Source organism: Mus pahari, chromosome 8 (assembly GCF_900095145.1).
Source record: "Mus pahari chromosome 8, PAHARI_EIJ_v1.1, whole genome shotgun sequence".
NCBI classification, from domain to species: domain Eukaryota; kingdom Metazoa; phylum Chordata; class Mammalia; order Rodentia; family Muridae; genus Mus; species Mus pahari.
The window spans coordinates 37,996,519-38,016,209 of record NC_034597.1 but is presented as its reverse complement, the minus strand read 5'-3'; the positions used below and the strand labels follow the sequence as shown (position 1 = coordinate 38,016,209).

General features: G+C 45.9%; 1 protein-coding gene across 1 annotated transcript in view; it reads left to right on the top strand.

The window, feature by feature from the left end:
- The first annotated feature begins 5,569 nt into the window (after positions 1–5,569).
- Gch1 (GTP cyclohydrolase 1) overlaps positions 5,570–19,691 on the top strand; it is a 28,582-nt gene continuing 14,460 nt past the window's right edge. The window contains exon 1 of the mRNA XM_021204098.2: positions 5,570–5,986. Coding sequence (XP_021059757.1) covers positions 5,674–5,986 — 313 coding nt within the window. The 5' untranslated portion in view covers positions 5,570–5,673. The remainder of the gene's footprint in view (positions 5,987–19,691) is intronic.

Below are 19,691 nucleotides of genomic sequence, written 5' to 3'. Positions count from 1 at the left end.
GACAGGGTTTCTCTGTGTAGCCCTGGCTGTCCTGGAACTCACTCTGTAGACCAGGCTGGCCTCGAACTCAGAAATCCGCCTGCCTCTGCCTCCCGAGTACTGGGATGAAAGGCGTGCGCCACGACGCCCGGCAAGAGCTGTTTGCTGTGATGGACAAGTTCACTATCTGTCCAAGCACCTGAGAGTGTGTGACATGTGGCACTCTTCACTTCATGGCTGTCAGGAAGCAGAGGAAGAGAGAGACATAGGAGCTCCTGGCACAAGATGTTGCGGGACAAAAGACATCCCAATGACCTGCTTCCTCTCAGCACAGTGCCACCAGCTGGGGACTGAGCCACGTGAGCACGTGAGCCAGTGGGGCTATTTTGTATTCAAATGATGGCACAGGTTAGTGGCCTTGTACTGCCTGACCACGTGGCCTTTGAAAGCAAGAGAAACCAGAGGTTTACTCAGGCTCTTCACCACTCCCCACCACCCAGGGCTTCCTTGCCTTTATTTGAAATTACACAGCACAAATTCAGAGACTGGGCTGAGAATTGGTGACATTGGTGACATCAAAAAAGAAATTTCATTAGGGACTCTCTTTAAGGAATAAGCTATTAGTTAATGTTTACTTTTTTTTTTTTTTGAGAAGCAACAAGATTACTAACCTTTTTTTTTTTTTTTTTAAATGCAAGCATCTTTATTTATTTCCTTCACTTAAACAGTATTCCCCCGAGGGCTGAGAAGTCTTGGTGTTTGGTGAAGTGTTTGCTGTGCAGCCATGAGGACGTGAGCTCAGATCCCCAGGACCCATATACAAAGCCAAGTGTGGGAGTACATACCTGTAATCCCGGAAGAGAGGGTGTGGAGACAGGAGGATTGCTGGAACTCACTGATCAGCCAGATAAATCAAGCCGGTGAGCTCACCGTTCAGCAGAGAGGCTCCGTTACCAAAGAACAGGATGGAGAAAGATAAAAGCAGCTATCTGATGTTGATCTCTATTCTCCGTGCAAGCACGCACGTGGCTCACAGGAATAGAAATCAGGTCTGTGCGTGCACACACACAGACACACACACATCCCTTGGTATCTTTGTTTTTACTTATTAAACATGTGAGCTGTCCTTAAATGTTGCTTCCAGCTATGCTTGATTTATGTAATTTGCTATTAGTTATATATAGAAATTCAATAATTACCTTTTTAAAAACCCCACTGACATGCATATTTCCTTTCTTTTCTTTTCTTTCTTTCTTTCTTTTTTTTTTTTTGTGGTTTTTCAAGACAGGGTTTCTCTGTGTAGCCCTGGCTGTCCTGGAACTCACTTTGTAGACCAGGCTAGCCTCGAACTCAGAAATCCTCCTGCCTCTGCCTCCTGAATGCTGGGATTAAAGGCGTGTGTCACCACGCCCGGCTGACATGAATATTTCTTATACTTTATTTACACACATGCACACACAGTTTGGGTGGTCTTTTTTTGATTTATGTAATTTGCTATTGGATATACATAGGAATTCAATAATTAGCTTTTAAAAGACCCACTGACATGCATCTTTCTTTCTTTCTTTTCTTGGTACCTTTCTGTCACAGTAGCAACTGATTTACCCATTTTTTAAAAAAGGTTTATTTTATGTATATGAGTACACTGTAGCTGTCTTCAGACACACCAGAAGAGGACATCAGATCCCATTACAGATGGTTGTGAGCCACCATGTGGTTGCTGGGAATTGAACTCAGGACCTCTAGGAAGAGTAATCAGTGCTCTTAATCACTGAGCCATCTCTCCAGCCCCACGCATATTTCTTATACTTTACTTACAGACATGTGCACACATTTTGGCAGTGTTCAGGATGGAGCACAGGGCTCAAGCATGGTAGGCAGGTGCTTTACATTTCTTCTGTTTTGTTTGTTTATTTAGTCAGATTCTTATTTAGCCAAGACTGGACTCTAAATTTCTAGGTAGCTGAAGATGACCTTGAACTCCTGACCCACTGCTTTCACCTCCCCAGTGCTGGGATGATTGGCTTGCATCAACATGTCTCGTTTTTTGTGGTTCTGAGCATAGAAGCCTGGACTTTTTATGTGTTAGGAAGGCACTCTACCAACTGAGCTACATCTCAGCCCCATTTTTCCTATTTTAGACTGAAGATGACTCTGAGATTAAGCAATGCTCGTGTTTTTTCCTGAATGTTTATTTGGAATAGATAGATGTCCATAATACATACGAATTACAATTTACAGTAATAGACTTTATTAGTACACGACAATCCCAGGGCTTATCTCTGCTTGTTGTGATCTCAAGTTACTCACACCTATGGATAGGTCAGAGACTCAGCATAAGGTACTCTTGGAAACAAAGAAGACACTAATTTGATTGCTTGATAAAATCCACCTTTGGAATTATGACATAATCCCTCCCCTGTGAAAAACAGGTCCCCCTCCCCCAATCTCAAAGAAAATAATCAAATCAAAGTGTGTGTTACTGCTTAAGAGCCCATTTGAGTCACCAAGCCTTTAAGTCCCAGCACTTGGGAGATAGAGGGAAAAAAAAAAGCCCAGTTGATCAGTAACATTTATTTCAGTTTGTACCAACTTGTGGAGAGTGAATCTTTGTACTTAAAGTTGGATCGACCTACTATTTCCCCACAAAATACAAATGGGTTTTAAATGAAAACACTTGTTTTTTTTTTCACTTGCTAATCAATTTTCCCAAGGTCAAAGTTCTGGCTACCACAAATGTTAGCCAGCAGGCCGTTTTACTGCAGGCAGGAAGCTAATCGTGGTGAAAAGCTACAGGCAGTGGTAAACTCTCCAGGATAGACTAGCTGAAGGCAAGAAGAGGGCATTCTCCCATCTAAAGAAGCAGTCTTAGGCTCTGCGGTGGCAGCACACCCCTTTAACCCCAGCATTTGGGAGGAGAGGCAGGCAGATCTCTGAGTTCCAGGCCTGCCAGATCTATAGAGTGAACACCAGGACTACACAGAAAAACCCTGTCCCAACACACACACACACACACACACACACACACACACACACACACAACAACAACAACAACAGGAAGAAGAAAAGAAAAGAAGAAACATGCCTTTCTGGAAGCCGAATTGGGGGGCAGATTATGCAGATGAGTGATTGCAGACTGGTGACTACCTTCTCATGGCTGAAGGTTTGTGGCCAAAGGACTCACAGGTAATTCTTAATTGCTGGTCAGAAGATGATTTTCAGTCATGCAAATCTTAAGAACACAGATGCCCATTTCTTCATTTATTCTTTTTGTAAAATTTATTTTTACTTTATGTGAATTGGTGCTTTGCCTGCATGTATGCCTGTGTGAGGGTTGTCGGATCCCCTGGAACTGGAGTTATAGACAGTTTGTGGGTGCTGGGAATTGAACCTGGGTCCTCTGGAAGAGCAGCCAGTGCTCTTGACCACTGAGCCATCTCTCCAGTTCCTCATCTATTTTTTTTAAAAAAGTGTTTGTTTGTTTATGGGCTTTTAAGGCAGGGCTTCTTCTTTGTGTAACCTTGGCTGTCCTGGAACTCTGGAGTCCAGGCTGGCCTTGAACTCACAGAGATCCAAATGCCTCAGAGTCCCCAGTGTTGGGATTAAAGGCATGTGCCCAGTTTAAGTATTTGTTTTAATAAACAAATTCTTTTTAAAACTATGTGTGTGTCTGTGTGTGGGGTTGTACATGTGATTTCAAGTGCCCACAGACGTCAGAGGGATTGGATATCTTGGAGCTGGAGTTATACATGGTTGTGAGTTGCCTGAAGAAGATGCTGGGAGCTGGGGAGAGCAAGCAGCCAGTGCTCTTAACTGCTGAGCCATTACTCTAGCACCCCTCTTGTCAGTGGTTTGTTTGCCAAGGACCAGTTCTTGGCAGAGTACACACTGTCCGGCTAGAGATGTAGCTAGCTGCCCTAGTCCTTTTGCTGATCACCAAATTCAGGGTAATGAAAGAGAACAAGTGTCCCCTAGTCATTGTGAAAGATTAGGTCAGAGCAGGTTAAAACAGCAGTGCAACCATCTGGCAGCTCACAAAGATTATTATCTCCCCAGGCATAGGGCACTCCCGTGAGTGGGTGCCATGTACTGTAACCCATGCCTTGACAGAGGCTAGAGGTTTTTCTAGAGTGGCAGGTGTGTGTGTTGTATACATTTTAAACAACTGAACAATTTTCTTTTTCTTTTTTAAAGATTTTATTTATTTATTATAAGTAAGTACACTGTAGCTGTCTTCAGACACTCCAGAAGAGGGCGCCAGATCTCGCTACGGATGGTTGTGAGCCACCATGTGGTTGCTGGGATTTGAACTCAGGACCTTTGGAAGAACAGTCGGGTGCTCTTACCTGCTGAGCCATCTCACCAGCCCAGAACTGAACAATTTTCAAGTCACAACATCTCTAGCTTTTAAAGCAGGAGAGGGGCAGGGCTCATGCTTTTAATCCCACCGTTTGGAAGTGTGAGGCAGGCAGATCATTTGAATTAAAGGCCTTCCTGGTGGTCGACATAGCGAACTCCTGGCCAGCCAGAGTTGTACCGTTAGACTTGGTCTCAAAAAGTAAAACAAAGCACACACACAAAAATGCCTCTAATAGAAGTATGAACACGAAGCCAGGCGTGGTGGCACATGCCTTTAATCCCAGCACTCGGGAGGCAGAGGCAGGTGGATTTCTGAGTTCCAGGCCAGCCTGGTCTACAAAGTGAGTTCCAGGACAGCCAGAACTATACAGAGAAACCCTGTCTCGAAAAACAAAAACAAAAACAAAAACAAAAACAAAAACAAAAACAAAAAAAAGGTATGAACACGGATGAGGGTGAGGGTGGGGGTAAGGAAGACAATGACTCATGACAAAGAACCACAGGTGACCAAGGAATGCTTAGACTGGGGTAGTCTTCCCTAGGAAAGAGAACACCAATACCAGATTAGCTCTGAAAACGTATACACACAAGAGACATTAACCAGACTGAGCAAGTTGTATTTATATATTTAGAAACACATACACATACATTAGAACTGTTAAAAAAGAGACTGAATTTGAAAGAGAGTACGGTGTTTGTGTGGGGGGAAGGTATTTGGGAAGGTTTGGAAGGAGGAAAGAGAAAGCACACAGGAAGTTAATTGTAATCTCAAAAAAAAAAAAAAAGCTAAAAAGAAAAAAAAAATTAAAAAAAAAAGAGCACAAGGTTGCTTATCACCAGCATATTTGCTCCACCCTGCCTGCCCCTGCAAGGTCACCTGTTAGTTAGCTCATCTTTCTCAGGGCAACTAGACCACAGCGTTTTTTTGCGAACACGCCCCCTTTTCCCGTGGAAAGTGAGGGAGAATCGGTGTCTCTATCTCGGAGGTTCCAGCTCCCCGGATTCTTGTCTCTTTGTAGACTCAGTTCTTCCCTTTATAAATCGAGGGGTTCTAACCTGAAGCTTGTCTTGCTGCGGGGGTTTAGGGGCCACCCCGGAGGGCGGGGCGCAGGGGCGGGGCGAGATCCATGACGCAAGAGGCTTCGGCCAATGAGAATATCTCGCGGCGCCGGCCGAGTCGCCCCGCCATAAAAAGAGAGGCGCGGCGGGGCTCCCCAGCTGGCGACTGCCCTAGACTCCCAGAGTATCTCTCGGTGCTGAGCCCCAGTCCGGGTGACGGCCACAGGTCGCGGCCGCCGGCTAAGCTGAGCCGCAGCGCTTGTTAGCACCGGGTCCATGGAGAAGCCGGGAGTCAGGTGCACCAATGGGTTCTCCGAGCGGGAGCTGCCGCGGCCGGGGGCCAGCCCTCCTGCCGAGAAGTCCCGGCCGCCCGAGGCCAAGGGCGCACAGCCGGCCGAAGCCTGGAAGGCAGGGCGGCACCGCAGCGAGGAGGAAAACCAGGTGAACCTCCCCAAACTGGCGGCCGCTTACTCGTCCATCCTGCGCTCGCTGGGCGAGGACCCCCAGCGGCAGGGGCTGCTCAAGACGCCCTGGAGAGCGGCCACCGCCATGCAGTACTTCACCAAGGGATACCAGGAGACCATCTCAGGTCCGTGCGTGCTCCGGGGTGTTCTGGGCGCCGGGAGGCGGCTTCAGAAAGCCGGGGCAGCTCCGCGAACTTTCCAGAGTTGCTTCACTTTTGGCCCAGAGAGCCAAGTTGTCACGTCCCTGCCCCAGCTGTGTCCCCGGAGCCTCCACCTGGCCGAGGCGAGGGTCCCCCCGGGTCCTATGGCTGGCACTCTGTGGAGGGGTAAGGGGGAAGGCGAATGCATAGCCACTGACTACACTGAACTCCGGGGAGGGAAGGGATGTGCGACCCTCTTACCCCAGCGCCCGGAATGGGATTAGGCACGTGCAGCACCCACCTTTCCCACACAAGGATCCCGTGGACACTTGTTGAAGGGACGCGTCTTGCATCAATATGAGAGCTAGCGTTTTTGGGTGAAGCCAGGTTTCCGTTACACCCCGTGAGCCTAGTAAAGTTAGGTACTTGTAATGGGGTGGGGGACTTCTTCAGAGAACTGGAATTTACTCCAATTACTCTAGCTTAGGACTTTACCAAAATTTGGCACAACTCTGGATTCGGACTTACTAGCAGTTTGAGGTGTGAACTTTTCTTGAGCTAGTATTATTGCTGAAAGTCTTTTAATACTTGCTCCCTCAAAGAATAAAGGGACACCCCCCACCGCTGCTACTCTGATGGTTGAAGTTCACTGGACCTGGGGTTCCATGCTTTTGTCCTCCCCCCCGCCCCCCCGCCGCCTAAAATCGGTGGCAGTCTGAGCCTGCTGACAGCAAGTCTTCCCCAGCCAGTGAGGCAGTGATGAGGCAGTTGCTGTGGGGGTACAGAGGCAGGGTGAAGAGGAAGTGGAAAATAGGGCCTTGCTGCCTATTTGGTAAAGCAGTGTTGGCCTTTATAAAAGAGAAGCTCTGGTTCCTTTGGCTGAGTTCACAGGCCTTATTTTCAGTTTACATATGGGCATCTCTGTGTTTCTTTGCCTCCACCACTACGCACCGGTGGAAGGGGAAGCCACACTGTTTTGAAAGGTAGTAATCCTGTCTGTTCCTGGAGGCATTGAGGACATGGGGACCCGTCCTAGAAAGAACAGTTATTCCTGCCAAACCTTCCTCAACCTCAAAGGAAGGGTGGGAGATCAGAGCCTGAGAAGGGCGGAGCCCCGAAGGAAATGAAACTACTTCCTAATAATTCGAGGAAGTGGGCCCAGATTTAGTTCTGAGTCTGGGTTTCACCGTTTTACATTTATTGGATGGTGAAAGTTTGGACCTCAAAAGCAGAGTTTGAAAATGCAAAGACTGAAGAACAGTCACTGAGATTTTTTTTTCTGAACATTCAATGTCTGGGAGCGTTAGAGTGTTTGTCCAGGGTGTAACCAGGAGGAGTATCTTGACCGAGCCTTGTTCACTCTGCCTCTTGTAGACATAAAAAGGGGTCCTCACTGACATCCTTCAGCTGAGCCCCTCCCTCCTGCCCATCCCATGACTCCCAGGGAGAGGAGCTTCTAGACTGCTTTGAGAACGATTGTCACAGGCTTACTCGGGAGCTCAGATCCAGCTAAAGAAGCCTGAGGACTCCAAAGCACCGCCCCTATTCCTATTTATTCATAGGAAGTCCATCGACCTAGAGACAGGATTTGTCTGTCAGCTGAGAAGACAGGGCTAGCGAGTGACAGCTTAATGGCTGTGGGGTTTCCTTTTCTGGTGATAGAAATTAGACAGAGGTGATTACATAGCATCATGATTACTACTGAACTGTATGCCTTACGAACGGTTAAGAATTTTATAGATATCCTACCACAATAAAAATCATTGATAATTTGAACTTTTTTGATCACCATCAATTGAGTGTTTTTGTTTTTTAAATACAGTTTTGGCTGGCATGGAGCCAGATATATAGGCCAACCAGACTAGTCTAGAACTAGGAGATCTGCCTGCCTCTGCCTCTGGAATGCAGAGATTAGGGGTGTGAGCTACCGTGGCCGTCTCAATGGAACGGCCTTCGGTAACCCTGAGCTTTGACATGAAGCGTGATTCTTTTATCCACACAACGAGGAAGCTAAGTGGGAATTTATACATGGTGGGAACCAGGTAGGCTAGCCACTGGTTGGTAGATACTTTATGTTGCAATATAGCAAGCTGAATCAGTGCACTTTCCTACCAAGCATGTGGACAGAGAGGTGTGGGCTGAGTAAGATCAATTTGTCACATGTAATAAAGTATAGTAAAGATGAAATGTCTAATAACTTAATTTTTGCATAACTTGCATTTATTTTTATTTCATATGCATTTGTATTTTGCCTACCTGTATGTCCGTATGAGGGATTGAATCTCTTGGAATTGGAGTTGTGAGCTGCCACATGGGTGCTGGGAATTGAACCTAGGTCCTCTGGAAGAATACCCAGTGCTCTTAACCACTGAGCCATCTCTCCAGGCCCAAATGTTTAGTTTTAAATCTGTTTTTATTAGTTCAAGAATTCTACTTATACCTGAGTGGTGATAGCAGCAGCACACACCTTTAATCCCACCATAGGCTTGCAGATCTGAGTTCGAGGCCAGCCTGGTCTAGGGAGTGAGTTCCAAGGACTTCCAGGGCTACACAGAAACCAACAAAGAATTCTGTTCATGTATACAATGTATTTAAATCAGATTCCCCTCCCATCCCTCCTAATTCTCTTTTATCCTTCTGCCTCCCCACTCTTCCTTTCTGCCCTCCCCTTCCCAACTTTCTGCCTTTAAAATTTTATATTTATTTTTAATAAATGTATATTTATAAATTAAAATTTACAAAACCTATGGTGTCCATATGCTCATGGTTATATGGCCATCCACTGGACTGTTTGACCTGCTGGGAGTCACATCCTTAAAAAAACTTGACTCTTCCTTCCCCAGAAGCCATCAACTGAGATAGAGCCTTAGGAGTGGGGCTTGTGAGCCCCTCCCCATCCATGCTGGATTCTTTTTTGTTTTTGTTTTTGTTTTTATTTTTCGAGACAGGGTTTCTCTGTATAGCCCTGGCTGTCCTGGAACTCATAGACCAGGCTGGCCTTGAACTCAAACTCCACCTGCCTCTGCCTCCCAAGTGCTGGGATTAAAGGCGTGCATGTGCCACCATGCCCGGCCCATGATGGATTCTTGATAAAAAAACCAAACCTGTCCGGGCGTGGTGGCGCACTACCTTTAATCCCAGCACTTGGGAGGCAGAGTTCGAGGCCAGCCTGGTCTACAAAGTGAGTTCCAGGACAGCCAGGGCTACACAGAGAAACCCTGTCTCAAAACAAAAACAAAAACAAAAAACAACCTAAATTTTCCCAAAAAAGTAACAATTTCCTAATAATTTCCAAAAAGTTATTTTTTTATTTCACACATATGAGTGTTTTGTCTTCCTGTGTGTATGCACACCACATGTATACAGGGGCCCTCAGAGGCTAGAGGAAGGCATCAGATCTTTGGAACTGGAGTTACAGACGTGTGACCCAGCACCCAGCACGTGCTGCCACTGCACCAGATCCTATATGGAAGCTGAGACAGGCCTTGAGAGCCTGATTATTTTTTTTTAAAAAGCTTGTGGACAAACATAGGTATTTATTTGTTCGTTTGCCTGTTGCTTTATTAATTCTTTGTTGACTTATAGCAGAAATTATTTAATTACTTGATACTCTGCATGTTTTCCCTTCGCTTCTGGCTTCTGTTCATTTCTTGCCCCTGGGGAGTTTGTCACTTTTCCATCTTTTTTCCCTGTCACACCTTTCTCCTCTTTCCAGTGCCTGTCTTTCCATGGGAGTGACTCTGGTCATCTATGACAGGGCTGCCTGCCTACTAAGTCTCCCTCTGGTTGTCACTACTGTAGCTTGCGGGCTAGCCCCTTTCCTCAGCGTGTATCCTAGGACTCTTGGCATCCCTAACTCTTGGGGTTTCCAAGGCAATCTAGGCTTCACCTTCACAGCTTCCCACAGTGGCCTCTCTTGGCCACCTTACAGGGACACCCCTGCCACACACCCGGCCTCAGTGGCTTTCCTTAGTTGTGGAGGGCAATTCCATAACCCCTTCTATCATTGACTCTAAGGCCAGAACTGCGAGGCCGAAGCTACCAAGTTCTGCTGCTTTCTGGGACTGGAACATGGACCACTCTCTTAATAGCATCTAAACCAACTTTCTGTATTCAGTGGCTTCCTCCACCGTCTGGTTTGCCTGTCCTGGTGTACACTGTTCTGAACACCAGTCTGACCTTGAACCCAAAGATCTGCATGCCTCTGAGATTAAAGGTGTTTACAACCACACCTTGGCCTAAACTGTTCTTTAATTCCTTTTCATAAGATGGAAGTAGGGTCTTCCCCACATACTTCCAGCATATAGTGGCACAGGATATAATTGCCATTCCAAAGGTACAGAAAGGAGCATGGTGAGGAAACACTGGACAAAACCAGTTGAACAAACTCAAAACCAGATGTCCATGTCTGACAACTTTCTCCAGATCTCCAGTTCTTTTTAGCTTTGCTGACTGCAACATGCCTCTTCTTCCTCTTGGAAGTATGTGATCTGCTTTGTTATTTTGATTTTAAAGGGGGTTACAGTTACGAGATTTCATGAATCTCAGAAGAGACTTTGAGCTTTGGACTTTTAAATACTGTTGAACCCGAGGACCACGGGGACTTTTAAAGTCGGACTAAATACATTTTGCATTATGTTATGGCTACAAGTCTATGGGGGCCAGGGAGTGAAATGTGGTAGTTGGAATAGGTATAGGCCTCATAGAGTTGTGTTTGAATGCTTGGCCCATAGAAAAGGTGCTATTAAGAGGCATGGCCTTGTTGGAGGAAGTGTATCACTAAGGGGCAGGCATTGAGGTCTCCTATGCTCAAGCTGTACCCAGTGTGGCACAGTGTTCTGCCTGCAGGTCAAGATGTAGGACTCTTGGCTCTTCCAGCACTATGTCTTCCTGCATGCTGCCATGCTTCCTGCAATGACAGTAATGGACTAAACCTCAAACTGGAAGGAATCCAGCCCCAGTGCAGGGTTTTTCCTTATAAATAGGAGTTGCTGTGGTTGTGGTGTGAACAGCAATAAAACTCTAAGACAATCGATGGACTAAACGGTGACAGCTAAAGTGTCAAGGTAGATAAGAAATAAAATTCTTGCTTTATTTTACTTTTTAATTATATGTAAGTGAGAGGGGGAGGAGGGAGGGAGTGAGAGCACGTGCACACACGAAGCCAGAAGAGGGCATCACATTCCTTGAGGCTGTAGTAGTTGTGAGTGCTAGGGTCTGAACTTGGGTCTTCTAGAAGAATAGCACACATTCCTATATCATGGACGAAAGGTAATTCATGCCCTTGTTTTAAAAATATATATCATAAGGCCTGTGGAGATGTTTCAGTTGAAAATGTGCTTACTGAATAACCATTAAGACCCATGTTTGATTCCCAGTGCCCATATAAGAAAGCAAGGCAAGTGGCATACTTGTGTTTATCTTAGTACTGAGGAGGTAGACAGGATCCCTGGGGCTTGCCGGCTACCTAGTCTAGCCGAACTGGCAGGCTCCAGGTTCATGGTGGAGAGATTGTCTTAAGAGACGAGGAACTGAGGGAAATGACATCACAGACACACACACACACACACACACACACACACACACACACACGCACCAGTTCATCTTTTTTTTTTTTTTTTTGGTTTTTCGAAAAAAGGTTTCTCTTTATAGCTCTGGCTGTCCTGGAACTCACTTTGTAGACCAGGCTGGCCTCGAACTCAGAAATCCGCCTGCCTCTGCCTCCCAAGTGCTGGGATTAAAGGCATGCGCCACTACGCCCGGCGCACCAGTTTATCTTAAGGGCTGAAATGTCACTGTGTAAACATGTTTATGTAGCTCATTTAAATCTTGACTCACTAATACCTTCTGTTAATTTTGCTAGTGAATTATTAAATATAGCTTATTTGTTATCAGGAAGAGCACTGTGAATAAAGAGGAAACATGAAAGCTGTTGCTGGGCTGGAGAGATGGCTCAGTGGTTAAGAGCAATGACTGCTCTTCCGAAGGTCCTGAGTTCAAATCCCAGCAACTACATGGTGGCTCACAACCATCTGAAATGAGATCAAATGCCCTCTTCTGGGGTATCTGAAAACAGCTACAGTATACTTACATATAATAAATAAATAAATCTTTAAAAAAAGAAAGCTGTTGCTACAGTAGTTTATGTAGATCAGAGCTGTCAAGACAAGGGGAGAAAAGCCAGAAATGGGGAGGTAAAGGTACTGCATGCAACACTGGAATGACAGACAAGCTTTTCTGTGGTGAAGATACCATGACCAAGGCAATTTATAAAGGAAATTTAAGTGCTAGCTTTATAGCTTCAGAGAATGAATCCATAACCATCAGGGCAGTGAGTGTAGTGGCAGGCAGGCAGGCATGGTACTAGAGCAGTAGCTGAAAGCTTTAATCTTTTTCTCTGGTTGGAGGCAGAGAGAGGGGGAGGGGGCAGATAGACAGACAGACACCCTAACAGACTGGTCCTAACATGGGCTCTTAATCTCCAAGCCTATGCCCAGTGTCACACTTTCTCCAACAAGGCCACACCTCCTAATCCTTCCAAAAGGGTTCCTCCAGCTGGGGACCAAGCATTTAAACATGAGCCTATGTGGGGGTGGGGCAAAACATTCTCATTCATACTACTATCACACATTGGTACTGATACTAGTTTCTTAGGCTGCCAAAGAAAACTCCCAGAGTTTGGGATTTAAGCTGGGGATTTTACAGCCCTAGATGCCACATCTGGGAATGAGCCAGCAAACCCTAGCTTCCTCTGAAACTATACTGGAGACCTTCCATGCCTCCTCCCAGTTTCTGGTTGTAGAACTCAGTCCATCTTCCTTGGTTTGAAGCCATCATCGCTCCAATCTCTACCGCTGCCAGTGTCCTTGCTTTTGTTGTCTGTGGACACTGCTGATAAAGATTCATGTTGTAGTGTGTCTCATCTGAATTTGCTGAATTACACCTGGAACATCACATATGTCGTAAGATCATATTCAGAGGCACCCAGATCTTCAACAGGATTTTCTTGAAGAGAGTACAATTCAACCCAAAGCAGTACTAAATATTTATTCATGAGATTTACTGGGAATTTTTACCAGTGTTTCTATTTATTTGTTTAATTATTTATTTGAGACAGGGTTTCTCTGTGTAACCCTGGCTGGCCTGGAACTCGCTCTGTAGACCAGGCTGGCCTGGAACACTCACTGAGCCCCACCAGCCTCTGCCTCTTGAATGCTGAGATTAAGGTTTGTACCACCAGGCTTGGAGGCACTTACTGTGTTCCAGGCATTGTGCAGAGCGCTGAGAATAGAATGAGTGAAGTTGGACATGGTTCTAGCCCTCCCGGGAGGGCCTTTAGAGGAAAGACATTAGCCAGTCATGGGGAAGAGAAGTGTGACGATAGCCACACAGTGAGCCAGTAGCGAGGGCGCTTGGTCAGTGCCGGGAGATGACAGCATAAAGGGGGCTTCGGTGCTGCCTTGACTGCCTGCTTGTCTTTGCCTGCTGACTTAAGCCCTCCCTGAGCCTTTGACAGGTGTCACCTTGCTTTATCTTCATAATAGCCCTATAGAGCATGTAATATTCCCATGTTGTAGACAAGGAAACTGAGGCTCAGGGAAGACTTGCTCCAGATGGAGGTCGACAAGCAGCGGAGCTGAGAGGACCAGGAGCATCCGTGTGACCTGGCTTTCAGTGTCGTACTAATTTACTTGGCTTTCTTCCTCTCCTTTCTTCTCCTGCTCTTTGCTTTGTCTGGCTCCAGAAACTCCTCCACACCCTGGCATCTCTCCAGGTTTGCATTTGCAGCATCTTTTGGTCAATTTGAGTTTAGTGTTTCAGTGAATAAGGCTGCAGTACCAGAATTGGCCAGGAGAGGGCGGATGTCTAATTACTGGTTTTGCGATTAGGAATCTGGATTGCCTGTTTATTTTATTCCCAAGATTTAGTCTATGGTGAGCCCGCTGTTTATTTTATTCCCAAGATTTGGTCTATGGTGAGCCCGCTGTTTATTTTATTCCCAAGATTTAGTCTATGGTGAGCCCGCTGTTTCTTGTATTCCCAAGGTTTAGTCTATGGTGAGCCCGCTGTTTCTTGTGTTGCACTAATTATCAGATTGAGAAGCTTGCTCTTTCAAAACAAAAACTTTTAATGTAGGCAAGACTGATGCATTGAAGGAAGCATGGGAGCCTGTCTGGGGAAGCTAAATAAATGTCTTTTCTGGCATTAAGCTCAGTCAGCTTGAAGTGTCTCAGCTGATCTCGTCAATTAGAGTTTCCAGCCAGCCTGTCACCTACCGATTTAGGATCTGTTGGTGACTGCCTTGATCTGCTATTTACTAGAGAGGACGGACTAATGATCTTTGGTCCTTAAATTTACAAGTTGGAATTCTAAGCGGGACTTTTGTGTCCCTTTAAAAAGGAGCCTGTATAACTCTGGCAAAATTTTAAAAGTACACAGAGCTTTAAAACATAAAAAAGCTATGATTTTAGATATCTAATTCTATAATAGAAGACTGCTTAATCATGGCTTAATCTAGAAACCATAAAATATGACTAACATCAACTAAGAATTTTCATGTGTTGGATACCATCACAAGTGGAGTCAAGCGATAAGATAGGAAGAGGCATTTCCCACTCATGCCCCGGGCAGTGGGTGATGATAACAGAGCTGATAATGTCAGATGAGATGCTGGAAAGTGGTTGGAGAAATGTGAACCACACAACTGGAAACTGCCAAGGTGTCTAGCAAGAAGGAAATCCAAAGGGCTCCGCAAACAGGAAATGTGATTGCCCTCACTCTTGGAGAGAAGCACACAGGTCCTTCATGTAGATACATTAGTCTTTTGTTGGATTGGCAAACATACAGAAATTTGATACTATATTATTGAGACCATAAGAAAGCATGATGTATATATTCAAGGTTAGGTATTGTGTGGAAATGACTTAAATACTCATTGTCTTACAGTATAGTGAGGGATGCGGGTGAGACTAGAAATGCTCTGCAGCACTTCACTGCACTCCACTGGCACCAGCCCTTGTAGAATCAGTTCATGTGTAACTTTCAAATCGTCTGAAAGATGATAATCTGCTACTGACAGGAAGCCTTGCTAATAGCAAACAGATGAATACACTAGTCATGCATTATGAATTCTATGTAAACTAAGAGATCATTTCTACCAGGTCATACAACTTACGGCAGAGAGGGACTACTCGAAAAGGCTAGCAGATGAGGCAGACTCATCGCAGCTGCAGTGAGAGGCAGCTATGACATCACGGTAGTTCTACATTTAACTAGTATGTGGTGTCAGACATTGGACCCGGGGCCTCGTGCATGCTAGTTAAGAGCCCTACGACCCGGCAGTATGACCAGCCCAACAGTTGATGCTTTTCCAATTATGATTTAATACTGAATATTTATTTACAGTTGATTACAAACAGCACAGTGTTTGCTCTGCTACATAAGTCTAGAGGAAGTTGCACTCTGTGCACATATACAATATATATATATATATATGCATGTGTGTGTGTGTGTGTGTGTGTGTGTGTGTGTAGGCCAGGGGTTAACACTGACTTAGTACCCCTGACACCTGGGGCAGTTGGGGCAGTGTCTCTCCCTGAACTTGCAGCTCGCTGATTGGCTAGATGGTTAGCAAGTCTCTGGAAATCCTCCTGTCTCTGCCTTCCTGTTGTAGAAAATATTTAATTTCAATCCAGGGTGTCTGCCCCGTCTTTGGTCATTCAGTTCCTGGATAAATGACACACATGACCTTTATATTTACAATAAGCCTTTATTAGCACTAGTGCTGGACAGATATCTACCCTCTGCTATTAAAATCTATTCCCGACTGATAACCCTGAGTTAAGTACTTACATAGTTTTATTTTAACTGCAGTTGGCCAGCCCTCGTGGCCATGCTTTCTTGACTCCTAACTCGTGGTATCTTTCTCCTTTCTCCACCTTCTCTCGCTCCTTGTGGTCTCCTCCTACCCCAAGCCTGGGAACACCAAGTTGGCCTACCTCAATTCTGCACAGCTGTGGGCTATTGGAATCTTTATTCACCAATCAGAAATAACATGGGGGGGGGGGCGGGCAGGGTCACATAGTGTCACTTCGGTCTACGAGTGGACTCTTGTCTTTGGGGCAACCAGTCCTTGGGGACCACACCTAGCATTACAATATGTAATCCCAGCATCCCAGCATCCCAGCACTGGGTTATGGCTCCTGTGTGCCCAGGTTATGTTCTGAGGGATCTGAACTCAGGTCCTGATGCTTGTACGGCCAGCACTTCACCAATTAAGCTTCCTCTCCACCCCAAGTATTTACTTTTTTTTTTTTTTTTTTTTTTTGGTTTTTTTGAGACAGGGTTTCTGTATAGCTCTGGCTATCCTGGAACTCGCTTTGTAGACCAGGATGGCCTCGAACTCAGAAATCCACCTGCTTCTGCCTCTGCCTCCCAAGTACTGGGATTAAAGGCGTGCGCCACCACGCCTGGCCTCCAAGTATTTACTTTAAAAATGGATTTATGCATATTTTCATGGTAGTAAATGATTAGAGCAGACTACCGTCGGGGTATATTCTATACAGACCTTGAGTTTATAAAAGTTGCTAAGCTACCTGATTCTGATATCCTCCCATCTGAAATTATCACCAATATCCTAAGCAACCCTTACATAAGTGAATTAACATAGTTTAACGTCATGGGTCAACTGTACTTTGATAATTTTAATTTTTTAAGAACATGCTTGGATTTTCAAATAAATTGAAACTACTGTGGCAGTCACTGTACATAGCTCAGAGAGAGCTCCAGGCGCATCTCACCGTCCAATGTATGTTGAAAATGGCAGGAGTATGAACTGCCCAGCCCTGTAATCAACACTGCCTGCCAGCTCCTCCTGAAGTCACTCCATGGCGGCTATCCTGCAGGCTCTGATGCTGCTCCACACAGCCTGAGCAGGGTTGTCCAACCGAGACCAGCTCCTCGGTGGATTGCGCAGGGCTCATCCATTCCAGTCTGTTGCCGGTTCTGTCAGCCCAGTTGCTTCTGGTCCTCCACTTAGTGCCGTAAGACAGACAGGGGGTCCCGTCTTGCAGCAGCAGCTGCTGTGACTATTCTTGCCGTTCACACTGCTTCCCAGTAAACATATGCTGGAGAAGTCCTTGGTCCACAGCAGTGTCTTAAAGCACAGTTACCACGCAACAGCCAAGAACCTTGGACTGCTTCCGAGTTGGCTTCTGTCCCCCATCGAGAGCCAAAGCAAAAGCTGGGTGAGTGGTTGTTTCTCTAATTAAAGCCACACACCCAAGGCCTGCTGGTAAGGTCACTGGTGGGTTGGTGACTCAGAACCACTTCGTATGTTCCAGTCTTGAGTGTCCCCAGTCTATGACTGATGGGCATTCTGCAAGCCCTTCTCGCTGAAGACGCTGCCCAGGAAGGAAGCAGTTAGCAGTGCCAGGGTGCTCAGCTGGTAACGTTAATCAGGGACCACGGAGAGAAATGCGTGCTTCACCAAAGAAAAATGTCTAAACACCAAAATGTAAATATCGGGAAAACTTTGCAAGGTATAAAATAAAAAGGAAAAGAAACTTTTGACTCTTAACAGCCTAAGCAAATCCCAGGTCTGGCAAACACTGTCAGTTCTAGATTACTTGACTTAAAAACAATAAGCTCCCACAAAAAACTATCAATACAAGAAAAACTCGAATATTTAATATACTTTGGGAGAAAGCATTTTCAGCAAAATACAAAAATTTTAAAGCATTCGTTTATTCAATTTTAATTTTTTTTTTACTATAAAATAACTCAACATAACCAACCTCTCTCCCTCTCTCCCTCCCTCCTTTCTCTCTCCCTTCTTCCTTCCTTCCTTCCTTCCTTCCTTCCTTCCTTCCTTCCTTCCTTCCTTCCTTCCTTCCTTCCTTCCTTTCCTTATGAGAGTCCCACAATGTAGACCAGGCTAGCCAAAACTCACAGAGACCCATGGGTCTCCCTGCTCTAGTGGGCCGCTGTCCACACAGTCCACGAGGGCAGAGGGAGTAGAGGTTTTGGATGGGGTTGGGAGTGGGGTTCGGAAGCCCTGTGAGTGCATATGGTGAATAAACCACACTGGACTTGCACTTAGTAGGCAGATCAACTTTACTTAGGGTGACTGAAGGCTCATAAAGTTTTGGGGGACTGAGGGTAGTGACATCCAGGAAGGGCAAGGCCACTGACTGGGGGTACTGGCTGGCAGGTTTCGTCAGGAGAAAGGAAACTGGTCCTATAAACTATGAGGCATTTTGACGTCCCTCAGGTGGGGGGGGGGGCTTAGAATTCCCCAGACTAGGTCAGAGAAGGAGATGGGAGTCTCCCATATTGCACTAAGCACAGAGGCTGTCTGGTCATGGTGAACTTCAATGTTAATTAGCAAAGTTTCCCCACAGAGACCCACCTGCTTCTGCTTCCCCAGTGCCAGGACTAAGGCACGTGCCACCACTGCCTGGCTGCAGTTCTGTCTCAGGTAACAGATCTGATAACGAGTAAGGAAATGTTATAAGGAAATGTAGGCACTAGGTTCCGGGAGAGGACAAATGGGGGCCACACAGGCAGCCCTAGAAGGGGCTTGGCAGCTCAGTTCTGGGTTTTGAACCATACAACTTTCAGTAACGATGGCGGTAAGAACAAGACAGAAGTTTCCTGTGTCTTTCCCTTGTGCCCTTCTCCCTGGCAAAGCAGGTCTGTTTGTCCTAAATGTGCACATACATGTTTGAGCAGGAACAGTAGGAGATGCGAAGGTTCTGGGTAGCAACCGAGATGCTCCACAGCGGGCTCTCCATGGGGTTGGGCCAGCATCACAGTGTCTAGGAGTTTTTCAGAAATCAGATTCTCAAGCCCACCCAGACCCACAGAGACTGTGGATGGGACCCAGCAGTGTGTGTTAACACAATCATGGAAGGGTCTGACATCCTTGCTTCAGAAGATGCTTAGAGAGCATCACATGTATGCCATAGTGTTTTCAGGAGGGGTTCTTTCTACAGGGCATGAGGCTTGATGGATGGCTGCTTGACCGTGTAACCCTGACGAAGGCAGTGGTGGTGTGGACAGACCAACTTCAGGAGGCCGCTCTGGTTTGCTTTGTGGTTGTGACTAACAGGCAGCAGGAAGGAGGATGCTATGAACCCCGTTTCCAGGGTTACCTTCTTGCTGCTGATAGCAGGCAGGAAATTAAAACAATCTGTGATAAAGCTTTGTTCTTATTATCCACAGATGGCAGCTTTCAGATATGTGGGAGTAAACTATAAGTAAATATAGCTGAAAAACTTCATTATTGAAGAGAAATGACTTGGTGAGGTCAAGTTTACAGTCTGGGTTCATTTTAATGACATGTGATATAGGTAGAATACTAGCGTCAGTTCTACGCAAAGCATTGCTTTCGGAGGACAGTGAGGCTTCTTGGTTTGATTTTGAGTATATAAACATTTATATCAGCTCAAAAGTCAAAACGACATGGCGTGGCTGGGGAGATGGCTCAGTGGTCAAGGACATTTGCTGATCTTCCAGAGGATGCAAGTTCAATTCCAACAAGCATCTCTAACTCCAGCTCCAGGAGATCCTGTGTCCTCCTATGGACTCCAGGGGTCTGCATTCACATGAGCACATACCCCACCCCCATACACACAATTTGTCCCGCGCTACCTTCCCGCCAGCAAGAAATGACGCGGCACACAAACAG